The 13,165-nt window shown below is 50.8% G+C and overlaps 1 protein-coding gene across 1 annotated transcript in view; it reads left to right on the top strand.

The window, feature by feature from the left end:
* Positions 1 to 774: 774 nt before the first annotated feature.
* The window catches only part of ACAP1 (ArfGAP with coiled-coil, ankyrin repeat and PH domains 1), a 406,972-nt gene continuing 394,581 nt past the window's right edge, over positions 775 to 13,165 (top strand). Inside the window, exons 1-2 of the mRNA XM_077261424.1 lie at positions 775 to 972; positions 3,290 to 3,360. Coding sequence (XP_077117539.1) covers positions 790 to 972; positions 3,290 to 3,360 — 254 coding nt within the window. The 5' untranslated portion in view covers positions 775 to 789. The remainder of the gene's footprint in view (positions 973 to 3,289; positions 3,361 to 13,165) is intronic.

Below are 13,165 nucleotides of genomic sequence, written 5' to 3'. Positions count from 1 at the left end.
AAGATTCAGGCTATCCTTGACTGTCCGGTACCCAAGAACGTTAAGGAGGTCCAACGTTTTATTGGTTTTGCAAATTTCTACAGACGCTTCATTCGAAATTTTTCTGATATTGTCCGTCCCATTACTTCCTTGACAAAGAAGGAAAAGCCCTTTAAGTGGTCATCACAGGCTCAAGAAGCTTTTGATCGGCTTAAGATCTGTTTCACAGCAGCACCGCTGTTGATACACCCAGATCCAACACTTTCATTCATTGTGGAGGTGGACGCTTCTGATAATGCTTTGGGGGCTATTCTCTCCCAAAGAACTGGAGAGAAGGGTCTGCTACATCCTTGTGCTTTCTTTTCCCGTAGACTAACCTCAGCAGAGAAGAATTACAACTTGAAAGACAAGGAGTTGCTGGCTATTATTGCGGCTTTCAAAGAATGGAGGCATCACCTGCATGGAGCTGCACAACTAATCATAGTGCTAACTGACCATCGCAATTTAGAGTTCCTTAGATCTGCTAGATGTCTTTCTCCTCATCTGGCTCGTTGGAACTTATTTTTAAATCAATTTAACTTTGTTATCTCGTACCGTCCAGGTTCTCATAATGGGAAGGATGATGCTTTATCCCGAATCCATGCTGCGGATTCCGTACCTGGAGCCCCGTCCAAGACTATTCTATCTGATGCCAATTTCATCGGAGTTATCCACGATCAGGACTTGTGGAAGGAGTGCAGGGAGGCCTAGGATGGTGATGTATTTCTTGCCAACCCACCTGTGGATATTAATCTTGTCTTTAAGGGTGGCATGTGGTTCAGAGATCGACGTATCTACGTCCCTGAGGTCTTCCGTCTGCAGATCCTCAAGTTGGTACATGACTCCAAGTTGGCTGGTCACAGGGGGGTACAAAAGACACAAGAGTTCCTGAGCCGATTCTTCTGGTGGCCAACTTGCCTGAAGGATACCAAGGACTATGTTCTCTCTTGCGAGGTATGTGCCCGTTACAAGACTCCTCATGTGGCACCTACGGGTCTTCTACAACCATTACCTGTTCCGTCCCGCCCTTGGGGGGTCTATATCAATAGACTTTATTGTGGAGCTGCCTACATCGGGGGGCATGAATACAATCATGGTGGTAGTTGATCGCCTGACTAAAGCTGCTCATTTTCTTCCATGCACCAGCCTCCCCTCAGCTAAAGATAAGTGAACTTGGTTATACAGAATGTCTTTCGGTTGCATGGGGTTCCGGATGAGATCATCTCTGACCGTGGAGTACAGTTCACTTCAAGATTCTGGAAGGGGTTTTGCTCTGCACTCAATATTAATGTCTGTCTCCAAATCCATGACTGATAGTGAGCCCAGTCGGTGGCTGATAGTGAGCCCAGTCGGTGGCTGATAGTGAGCCCAGTCGGTGGCTGATAGTGAGCCCAGTCGGTGGCTGATAGTGAGCCCAGTCGGTGGCTGATAACGAGCCCAGTCGGTGGCTGATAGTATGTCTAGCTGGTGGCTGATAGTGAGCCCAGTCCCTGTCTGATAATGCTCCCAATGCATGACTGATAGTGAGCCCAGTCGGTGGCTGATAGTGAGCCCAGTCGGTGGCTGATATTGAGCCCAGTCGGTGGCTGATAGTGAGCCCAGTCGGTGGCTGATAACGAGCCCAGTCGGTGGCTGATAACGAGCCCAGTCGGTGGCTGATAACGAGCCCAGTCGGTGGCTGATAACGAGCCCAGTCGGTGGCTGAAAACGAGCCCAGTCGGTGGCTGATAACGAGTCCAGTCGGTGGCTGATAGTATGTCTAGCTGGTGGCTGATAATGAGCCCAGTCCATGTCTGATAATGCTCCAAATCCATGACTGATAGTGAGCCCAGTCAGTGGCTGATAGTGAGCCCAGTCGGTGGCTGATAGTGAGCCCAGTCGGTGGCTGATAGTGAGCCCAGTCGGTGGCTGATAACGAGCCCAGTCGGTGGCTGATAGTATGTCTAGCTGGTGGCTGATAGTGAGCCCAGTCCCTGTCTGATAATGCTCCCAATGCATGACTGATAGTGAGCCCAGTCGGTGGCTGATAGTGAGCCCAGTCGGTGGCTGATAGTGAGCCCAGTCGGTGGCTGATAGTGAGCCCAGTCGGTGGCTGATAACGAGCCCAGTCGGTGGCTGATAACGAGCCCAGTCGGTGGCTGATAACGAGCCCAGTTGGTGGCTGATAACGAGCCCAGTCGGTGGCTGATAACGAGCCCAGTCGGTGGCTGAAAACGAGCCCAGTCGGTGGCTGATAACGAGTCCAGTCGGTGGCTGATAGTATGTCTAGCTGGTGGCTGATAATGAGCCCAGTCCATGTCTGATAATGCTCCAAATCCATGACTGATAGTGAGCCCAGTCAGTGGCTGATAGTGAGCCCAGTCGGTGGCTGATAGTGAGCCCAGTCGGTGGCTGATAGTGAGCCCAGTCGGTGGCTAATAGTGAGCCCAGTCGGTGGCTGATAGTGAGCCCAGTCAGTGGCTGATAGTGAGCCCAGTCAGTGGCTGATAACGAGGCCAGTCGGTGGCTGATAACGAGGCCAGTCGGTGGCTGATAACGAGGCCAGTCGGTGGCTGATAACGAGGCCAGTCGGTGGCTGATAACGAGCCCAGTCGGTGGCTGATAATGAGCCCAGTCGGTGGCTGATAACGAGCCCAGTCGGTGGCTGATAGTGAGCCCAGTCGGTGGCTGATAGTATGTCTAGCTGGTGGCTGATAGTGAGCCCAGTCTGTGTCTGATAATGCTCCCAGTCGGTGACTGATAGTAGGTGTAGTCGGTGGCTGATATCAAGTCCAGTCGGTGGCTGATAACGAGCCCAGTCGGTGGCTGATAACGAGCCCAGTCGGTGGCTGATAACGAGCCCAGTCGGTGGCTGATAACGAGCCCAGTCGGTGGCTGATAACGAGCCCAGTCGGTGGCTGATAGTGAGCCCAGTCGGTGGCTGATAACGAGCCCAGTCGGTGGCTGATAACGAGCCCAGTCGGTGGCTGATAGTGAGCCCAGTCGGTGGCTGATAGTATGTCTAGCTGGTGGCTGATAGTGAGCCCAGTCTGTGTCTGATAATGCTCCCAGTCGGTGACTGATAGTAGGTGTAGTCGGTGGCTGATATCAAGTCCAGTCGGTGGCTGATAACGAGCCCAGTCGGTGACTGCTATAGGGCTATCTCTAGATTGTCGCTGCCTCTTCCACACTTGGGGGGTGTCTCTTTCATGCTTCTTCCTTCCTGGGGAAGTTGCTGTCTCTTCCTCCCTGACAGCAGCAGTCTCACTGTTCTCTCCGTTATCGTTGCTAGTTCTCTCCTTTGTTGGCCATGACTGTCACCTTGGACTTCCAGGAATGTCTCACAGACTCTCCCCACACAAGGTAAGGTGAGCGGCTGGGGCGTGAGGTGCTCAGGGCCATGTCCATATAATGCATTGCTGAAGCACAGAGTGGTGCTGAGGTAGGAGGCTCTTGGTGCCTCCATCCTCCCAGCCTTAGTAGCGCTGCTCAGGGCTGTTACTTGTAGTACTTCAGGCTGCCCATTGTTCATTTCTTCTCACTGATGAGGGACTTAGGCTTTTTGCTTGGGGCTGGCGTATATTATGGGTTAATGTGCAGCTCTGTGTATAAGGTGCGCTCACCCCGGATACCCCCCAGTGTCACCGCTCTGATTCAGGAAGTGAGAAGAGGAAACCACAGATGTCACAGAGCAGAAGCTTATCTGCACGGTGTCTCAGACAGTGAAAAAGTATTCATTTCTCCTGACAATATTATTGGGGAAGGCAAGAGCCAAGTTATCAAGCCCAATCCCCCATAAATGTAGCTACCCCCTCCAGGATGGCACATATCTCTCATCAGATTTCACAGTACAAGCTGCGTACATTCGACCGGATAAGGCTGCTGTACTCACTGTGACATTCCATGTTAGAATGAAAGCATTATCCTGATATAAATGAGCTCATCTCAACAATCTGCCCAGCCAACTGGACTGACTGCTCTTCAATGTCCCTGTCATGCATTTACCGCGACCGAGAGGAACCAGAAGAACACAGCGTCTGTTTCTCCTACTCCTGTGCTAATTAGAAGCACTTCACCTTTGCATTAAACGGTGTACATTTATTTTAGTAGTGCAGGGGTTAATCTGCTCAGTTGAGAACTCCAGGAAGCTTTCCTGCATGAAGGCTCTCAGCTGTTCTGTGATAGTGAGTCGCCCGCCAGGGCTGTGGGGTACTCGGGTCCGGGGTTCACAGGGGGATGTCACGGTGGCGACCCGGTCCGTGGCCCTGGGTGCCCATGTAAAAGGGGGAAAGTCTTTAAAGGGATTTGGTAAATAAAGTCTATTGCTCGTGACTCCACCTGTGGTATTCGGTCAGTGGGGACCGACGCAGCTTTAAGGGGTCCTCTGGGGTGATGTTATGGCAGCTAAGATGGTATAACTTCCCACAGGTGAAGTATATTCCCAGGGCTCGCGGTGTGTAGATGGAAGATGGTGAATGGTGCAGTAAAGAACGAGGACACAGGTTTGCAGTCTCTTTACCTGGTTTACTGAAGACTTCAGGCAGCCACAGTCCAGGGCACCAGATCACAGGGCAGGCAGGGTCCGGCCGGCTTGGAGGCAAGTTAGGAGTCCCCTTATCCAGGTGGAGATCAAAGCCTTCCTCTAGCGCTTATGCTGCATAGCTGGAGGTTGTTGTTGGAAAAGATGTTTGGTGGATTTATCTGTGACTGTTCCGAGATTTTGAGTGTGTGATAAGTCCCTTTCTTCTTCTACTTTTATTTTACCCCATCCTCCACTTCCTGGTGCATTTCTCTCTTATATGTGTGAGTATATTTGTATGATTGGTATTTTCCTTTATCCCTGTTCGTATTACCTTGTTACGGTACCCTACTACTCCCCTCTTCCCTGGGTGGGGGAAAGGTACAGACTGAGGGCAGATTCAAGAGCTAAGGCAAGGTACATGGTCCGGGTGACTTCACCATCAGAAATAATTCAGGAAACAGGGTGAGCTTTGGCACCCCTAGTGTTAGGGACAGGGAAGGAGACCCTGGTCCCGGGACACCTGACAACAGAGTCGTGACTGTCCCTCCTCCCTGTTGATGATTCTCTGCCCAATAGCAATAATGTGAGATTCAATAAAACATAATTTTTTAATCAAATTAACAAGTAATAAAATTATAGTGCCAACAAGACATGCTCACTGCCTATGTGTAAAAAGAAAAGTGAACGTTCCTCTCCTTGTTTTAGAGCGAAAAGGTCACTTGATGTAAGGACCCAGTTATTGGGACAAAACCTAATAGAGAGAAGGATCTGTCTTCAACAACCAAGTTATCCCAAGAACAACAGTATACCGCTCTGGCAAAAATGAAGAGACCACTGCAAAATGTTGTTTGTCTGATTCTTCTCTTCATACGTATATTTTTGAGTAAAATGTAATCTGTTCTTTTATTCTATATACTACTGACCACATCTCTCCGAAGTTCCAAGCAATACATTTTGTATTTATTTTCTAAAAATTACAAATGGTCAAAATAACAAAAAAATACATTGCTAGCAGACCTCAAATAATGCAGAAAAACAAGTTCATGATCATTTAGAAACAACAATACTAATGTTTTACCTCAGGAAGAGTTCAGAAATTAATATTTTGTGGAATAACCATGATTTTTAATCCCAGCTTTCCTGCGTCTTTGCAGCTTTCCACCAGTCTTTCACACTGCTCCTGGGTGACCTTATACCACTCCTGGTACAATAATGTCAGCAGTTCTTTGATGGCTTGTGACTTTCCTTCTTCCTTTATTTACATTCCAGAGGTTTTCAGTGGAGTTCAGGTCTGGATATTGGGCTTCCCATGACAGGGATTTGATGTGGTGGTCCTTCATCCACACCTTGATTGACCTAGCTGTGTGGCATGGTGCATTGTCCTGCTGGAACAGTCCTCAGAGTTGGGAACATTGCCTGAGCAGAAGTGCAGCGCCCCCACTGCCGCAGGGCCGAGGGGTACCCGGTACCGGGCCTCTGAGTCTCTGCTCTGGGATTGTCACGGTGGCTAGACCCGGTCCGTGACCCTGCTGAGGGGCGTGCAATGAAGGTGGAGGTATGGGATGATGTCGTTATGGTGCGGTGAAGTGCCGGTCGCGGTAAATAACGAAGACACCAGGTTGCAGTCTCTTTACCTCTTTACCGAAGGCTTCAGGATCCTCAATCCGGAATACGGTTAACCGGGCCGCGCAAGCCTGGCCGGTCCGATGGCACATGCAGAGCTCCCTTTGCAGGTGGAAATCTGTGCCTACCTTCTAGCGCTTGTGTGTTGTGGTCCTCCCCTGCTGTGCTTACGGGATAGTCCCCACAACTGTTGTGTCTGTTTCTGAAGTTCCCTCACAACTCCATTATGATGTTCTTCGTCCCCCAGATTATATGGCTAGGACGCACCCGTATGACGGGTAGGCTCGGAGCTCTTCCGGGACTCTAGAGTCGCCCCACTCCTGTTGTTACCCCCCTGTGTCTTCCTAGGTCAATTGGGTGAGACAGCCCACCTATAACTGACTGTCCTGCCGTAGGTTTGAAGTTTGGCCTGGAGCTCTATACTTCCTCGGCGTTCCGGCCACCGGTTACGCGCCTCAGTAGGATGTTGCCTCGTCTTACAGCACGACTCCTACTGGTATTCTCCTTGTTGCGTTGATCTCGTTTCTCACTCAGCACAATAAACCTCGCTTCTTGCCCTTTCTTGGGGTACCGCCGCTATATCGTGCAGGCGCGGTCCCGTAGCGTTCTCTCTGGTTGCTAGGCCTCTGTCAGGATCCCACCCCTGACAGGGACCCCTCTGAATCTTCCCCTACAACACCCTCTGCTACAAGGTGTTGCCTGGTTCCAACCCAGTCAGCTTTCTGATCTAACTTCCTATCCAACCCCCAGTTTTACCAGACTGTGAAATGTATTGGTGTCTGTGATACCTAGTCAGATGAACTCCTTCAGTGCCATCAGACGTACCATAGCCCCCCTTAGTGGCGGAGCAACAGTACTGCAATGACCAGGACTCTGGGGCGCTGCACTCCCCCCCGGTTAAATCCAGTACTCCTGGACTGGGAAGAAAACAACAATACATGTCAGCAAAAAGACATACAATTTTTGAAATGCAATACAAGTAAACTTTAACAAAGCTTCCCTTTATGGGAGGTGAGGACACTTGAACGTTACAAACATGGTTAAATATTTAAGTAACATACTATAAATAACTTCTTTTACCCAACCGGGTATTCTACTAAGTGCAAATTTTTGAACAATAATTTAACTTTGCCTTTAAGGACGTACTCGCTGAATCCACTAAAGACCTTCTTATAAAACATTATAAGGCTAATCAACTTTTCTGCATTCTCCTTCTTTACATCTGCAGGACCGCCTGTCCTATCTGCTCCAGGCCTACTGCCTCTCCTTTCTGTTACAGGACCGCCCCTTTCTGCCCGGGCCTACTGCCTTTCTACTACTATACACGGTATAGAACTTATCATCCATCTTTCAGTTCAGGATTACTGAGCCATCTCTGTATGGCTCCTAGGAGGACTCACTGACTAACCCCGTACGGGTTCACTTTCTGTCCTCATTCTTCTATCAACATCATTAAACATTTCTCACAATCAACTAGTTAGCTACATTTAACTTCTTCTTTCAAGACATTATTGCCATTTAACCATCTTAAGGCAACACTGTTCATAAGTGCAATATGTGAACATCCCCTTTTAGAGGGGACCAAGTCTCTATGAGGTAGTGCAACTTCTCAAGCTGCAAGTCTGTTCGCAGTAAGGACTCCGGTGCTGGTTCCAAGACCAGTGTCTTCGCAAAGAGTCCTTTCCTTGTGTAAAACCAGTAGAGAGCACCTTTAAGAAGGTGCAAACTATGTACAAAAAGTTTGTAATCATGCATTGTTCATGATTCAGCAGTTCTTTCAATGATGAATAAACAGGAAACAAAACAAAAAGCAGAAGAAGGGATCCCGGGTAAACAAAGGGATCCCTTTAAGAGTTAACCCTGATCGGGTTGTAGCAGCAAAAACATCAGAAGGACAAACAGTTAACTATATACATGTTCAGAAGATCAGGACATTTACTTGAACCAGTCAGGGGGCAGCACCGGCGGAGGCAACCCCTTTGGATATTGCCCACCGCCTGGTACTGCGTAAGGGGGAGTACAGTCCCATCTGGGGGTCTGCGTACCCACTGTCTTCTGTTCTGGGGCAGCTGGAGCACCGACCACCTGGAAGGACGCCCCCTTGGCCACGACAGTGTGACAATGTTGCAGGTCGTGGTTTTAATGACGGTGTACGTCGGAGTGACCTCGGTGGTCTTGGTGACGATCATGGGCTGACCACGAGGGGGCACCATTGCTACGGGGGTCAGCTTCACTGGCACCTTAGTCGGGGGTGTCACGGGGCTCTGCTTCTTGTGGACATTCAGGGCGAACCACCCCTTTTCCCCAAAGTGCCTGGTGTAAATAACTTCGTCCCCCGGGTAGAGATCCCGGTCTGGGTGGCCCTCTCTGAGATGAGACTCCACATCCCGTCGGTTAACAAAGACTTCGGCGTACAGGCCCGGCTCCTTGATAAAACCCCAGCCTCCGCGGAGCTTGAAGGCGACAACGGTGCCCTGCCTGCGCGGGGCCTGGTGAGCGATGGGGTCCTTGCGGGCCTGGTCCTTGACTGCCAAGTCCTTTTGGTGGTAGGCCTCTAGCCCAACCTGGTACGCCCTTTCTCTCTCCTCCCACTGCTGTTCCAGCTGGACCTGGTATTCCTCCCAGCTCAGGGCCTGTACCATCTCCCGTTCCTGTGTCTTCACCCCGGGGAATCCCATGAGGTCGGGTCCTAGGTTCACCAAGCGGCATACTGTACGCTCCGCATGGACCTCACTCAGCGGGGTAATTGGTGGAATCCGGGCTTTCAAGAGGTGTTCCATTCCCGTTGCCTCCTCCCACGGCAACAAGCGCTGGAGTCTATGGGTCCCAGGGAGAGGGGGTGCCGCGACGGGGCCTATCAACAGACCCTCAGCCAGCGGGACAGGGTCGGCGGACTCACCAGTCGGTGTGTGCCCTTCCTCCTCGGTCGGCTCCGCTGTTGGTATGGTCAATGGGAGCGTCGGCTGGGGTTCCGGCAGCAACGTAGGGTCCGGCGTTAGAAGGTCCTCCGCTGGCGTCTCCGTCCATAGCTGGAGGAGTTGTTCGATCAGGCCCTCCATCTCCATTTGCAGGAGACCGGTCCCGATCACGGAGAGCTGGCCACTGTGCTCGTCCGGGTGGCTGGGGAAGTCTTCGGCTTCAACCCCGCATTCCTGGTCTGAGCGACTCGTCATGGCGTCCTCCGCATGGGTCGCTTCCTGGTCTTTTTCCCGCTATCTCCTTCGTGGGCGGTTTCGTTTTCTCTGTCTCCGCCCACCATTGAGAATCAAGAGGCGGATCTCGGCTGCTGACGGACACGTCCTCACAGTGCAGAAATATATAGACTGGGCGGCCATTGTCTTTCGCGCTCTTCAGCTGGTCCACGCCTACTCCACACCCCTCTTCTTCTCCTGCGCTCTCCTTAGCGCTATAATGGCGGCGGTTTTTGGCGGCAAATGGCAATCCACAGTCTTTGCGATACGTCACAGTCCAAGTATAATAAATAACAGTTCCAAGGCACACATGACCTGATTCTTCAGGCTTAAGTAGATCCTGTTCGTGACGCCAAGTTTGCAGCGCCCCCACTGCCGCAGGGCCGAGGGGTACCCGGTACCGGGCCTCTGAGTCTCTGCTCTGGGATTGTCACGGTGGCTACACGCGGTCCGTGACCCTGCTGAGGGGCGTGCAATGAAGGTGGAGGTATGGGATGATGTCACTATGGTGCGGTGAAGTGCCGGTCGCGGTAAATAACGAGGACACCAGGTTGCAGTCTCTTTACCTCTTTACTGAAGGCTTCAGGATCCTCAATCCGGAATACGGTTAACCGGGCCGCGCAAGCCTGGCCGGTCCGATGGCACATCCAGAGCTCCCTTTGCAGGTGGAAATCTGTGCCTACCTTCTAGCGCTTGTGTGTTGTGGTCCTCCCCTGCTGTGCTTACGGGATAGTCCCCACAACTGTTGTGTCTGTTTCTCGTGTTCCCTCACAACTCGATTCTGATGTTCTTCCACGTCCCCCAGATCTTATGGTTAGGACGCACCCGTATGACGGGGAGGCTCGGAGCTCTTCCGGGACTCTAGCGTCGCCCCACTCCTGTTGTTACCCCCCTGTGTCTTCCTAGGTCAATTGGGTGAGACAGCCCGCTTATAACTGACTGTCCTGCCGTAGGTTTGAAGTTTGGCCTGGAGCTCTATACTTCCTCGGCGTTCCGGCCACCGGTTACGCGCCTCAGTAGGATGTTGCCTTGTCTTACAGCACGTCTCCTACTGGTATTCTCCTTGTTGCGTTGATCTCGTTTCTCACTCAGCACAATAAACCTCGCTTCTTGTCCTTTCTTGGGGTACCGCCGCTATATTGTGCAGGCGCGGTCCCGTAGCGTTCTCTCTGGTTGCTAGGCCTCTGTCAGGATCCCACCCCTGACAGGGACCCCTCTTAATCTTCCCCTACAACACCCTCTGCCACAAGGTGTTGCCTGGTCCCAACCCAGTCAGCTTTCTGATCTAACTTCCTATCCAACCCCCAGTTTTACCAGACTGTGAAATGTATTGGTGTCTGTGATACCTGGTCAGATGAACTCCTTCAGTGCCATCAGACGTACCATAGCCCCCATTAGTGGCGGAGCAACAGTACTGCAACGACCAGGACTCTGGGGCGCTGCAGAAGGAATCAACTGTTTTTCCACGATAACCTTGTATGCGGCTTGTTTTATACGTCTTTCACAAAGAACAACTTGCCCAATTCCAGTCTTGCTGAAGCATCCCCAGATCAACACCTGGTCGTCTAATGGTTAGACGGAGACCTGGAGAGGCATACAAGCCACAGTGTCTTGCACCCACTGTGAAATTTGGTGGAGGATCGGTGATGATCTGTGGATGGTTCAGCAAGGCTGGAATTGGGCAGGTTGTTCTTTGCGAAGGACGTATGAATCAAACCGGGTAAATAGGATCCTGCTGCAAATAAAACCACCACAGGCTGATGGGTGGAGTGCTCAGTCAGAGAGCCTATGTACAAAGATCTCCTGGGCTGACTGCTCTTCAGTGTCCCTCCTACTTGCTGATGATTTTCTGCCCACCCAGCCGGTCTGACAGCTCCTCAGTGTCCATCCTCCCTGTAGATTATTCTCTGCCCACCTTCATGAAGATGATTCTCTGCCCACCAAGCCGGGCTGGCAGCTCCTCAGTGTCCCTCGTCTCTGTTCATGATTCTCTTCCCACCTAGCCAGGCTGACCGCACCTCAGTGTCTCCACTCCTTGCTGATTAATCTCTATCCACCCCCGAGGCTGACCACTCCTCAGTGTACCTCCTCCCTGCTTATGAATCTCCACTTGTCTTGACATTTCCTCTTCATCTACTACTAAGTCACAGTCCTCTGACAGCCCCTTCTTACTTTCTGCTGTATCTCCACCTACCAAACTTAGCTGAATACTTCTTAGTGACTGTGAAGATCTGAGGTTGTGGGTTGTATAATCAGCTAGGCAGGTTAACGATGCAACTATTTTTTATTCCTTACGTCCATTGTTTTACAAAAAAAATTCAGGTACATGGCCAAAATACAATATCCTCAGTCCACTTGATCCCCTTCCTGGAGCCGATAGTCCCACTGCCCCTGTACCAGGCGATACTGTCACCCAACTTTTGGTTGGCCCAAAGAATCGTTTCTCCCGACAGTATGGTCTGCAGTCACGGTCCACGCTTTTCCAAACAACAAATATTACAGCCAAAGCCCATGTATCCAGCCGCAACAGTTCCACTTAAAAAATTCCTGAAATCCAGACAACAAATACCTCAACAGTTACTCGTGTGTCCAGCCCAGCTGGAAACCGGTCTCCAAACTCCATAGCCCATCCATACATGTCCTCCAGGACGTCATCCTCAATCCTCTTCAAGGTCACTCCAACAACTCCCTCCCCCTTAAACATTTGCTAATAGCTCAAAGAATGAAGTATATTCCATATGCCCATCACCTGGGACTGCATGTGAGACCCCTGTGGTGACGGCCCCCTGGGTCTACAATCCCCATCCACACAATGGGCCTAGCGGCTGTAAGAACAATGCAATGCTAGAGTTTCTTCATTATTACTCTTGGGTTTGGCCTTAGGGTACTGTCACACAGTGGCACTTTTGTCGCTACGACGGTACGATCCTTGACGTTCTAGCGATATCGTTACGATATCGCAGTGTCTGACACGCAGCAGCGATCAGGGATCCTGCTGAGAATCGTACGTCGTAGCAGATCGTATGGAACTTTCTTTCGTCGCTGGATTTCCCGCTGTCATCGTTGGATCGGTGTGTGTGACACCGATCCAACGATGCGTTCGCTTGTAACCAGGGTAAACATCGGGTTACTAAGCGCAGGGCCGCGCTTAGTAACCCGATGTTTACCGTGGTTACCATCGTAAAAGTAAAAAAAAAAAAAACGTACATACTCACATTCCGGTGTCCGTCAGGTCCCTTGCAGTCTGCTTCCCGCTCTAACTGACTGCCGGCCGGAATGTAAGAGCAGAGCACAGCGGTGACATCACCGCTGTGATCTGCTTTCACTTTACGGCGGCACTCAGTCAGAGCGGGAAGCAGACGGCTAGGGACCTGACGGACACCGGAATGTGAGTATGTACTGTTTTTTTTTTTTTTACTTTTACGATAGTAACCAGGGTAAACATCGGGTTACTAAGCGCGGCCCTGCGCTTAGTAACCCGATGTTTACCCTGGTTACCCGGGGCCTTCGGCATCGTTGGTCGCTGGAGAGCTGTCTGTGTGACAGCTCTCCAGCGACCACACAACGACTTTCCAACGATCACGGCCAGGTCGTATCGCTGGTCGTGATCGTTGGAAAGTTGCAGAGTGTGACAGTACCCTTAGGTATACATAAGATCCAGCCTGCTCATCTTCCTCTGCTTACTGTCACTGAATGGAAACATTGATTCCTGAGAATGAACTGATGGGCAAGCAAATAATTAATTAAACACAGCAAGCAAATCTTTAATAAAATACAATATTCACCCCTGGCTCACTTCGTTATCTGCACCTCAAAAGCATTTCTAGAATTC

This window comes from Ranitomeya variabilis, chromosome 5 (assembly GCF_051348905.1).
Source record: "Ranitomeya variabilis isolate aRanVar5 chromosome 5, aRanVar5.hap1, whole genome shotgun sequence".
Lineage (NCBI taxonomy): Eukaryota > Metazoa > Chordata > Amphibia > Anura > Dendrobatidae > Ranitomeya > Ranitomeya variabilis.
This window is presented reverse-complemented; position numbering and strand designations above follow the sequence as displayed.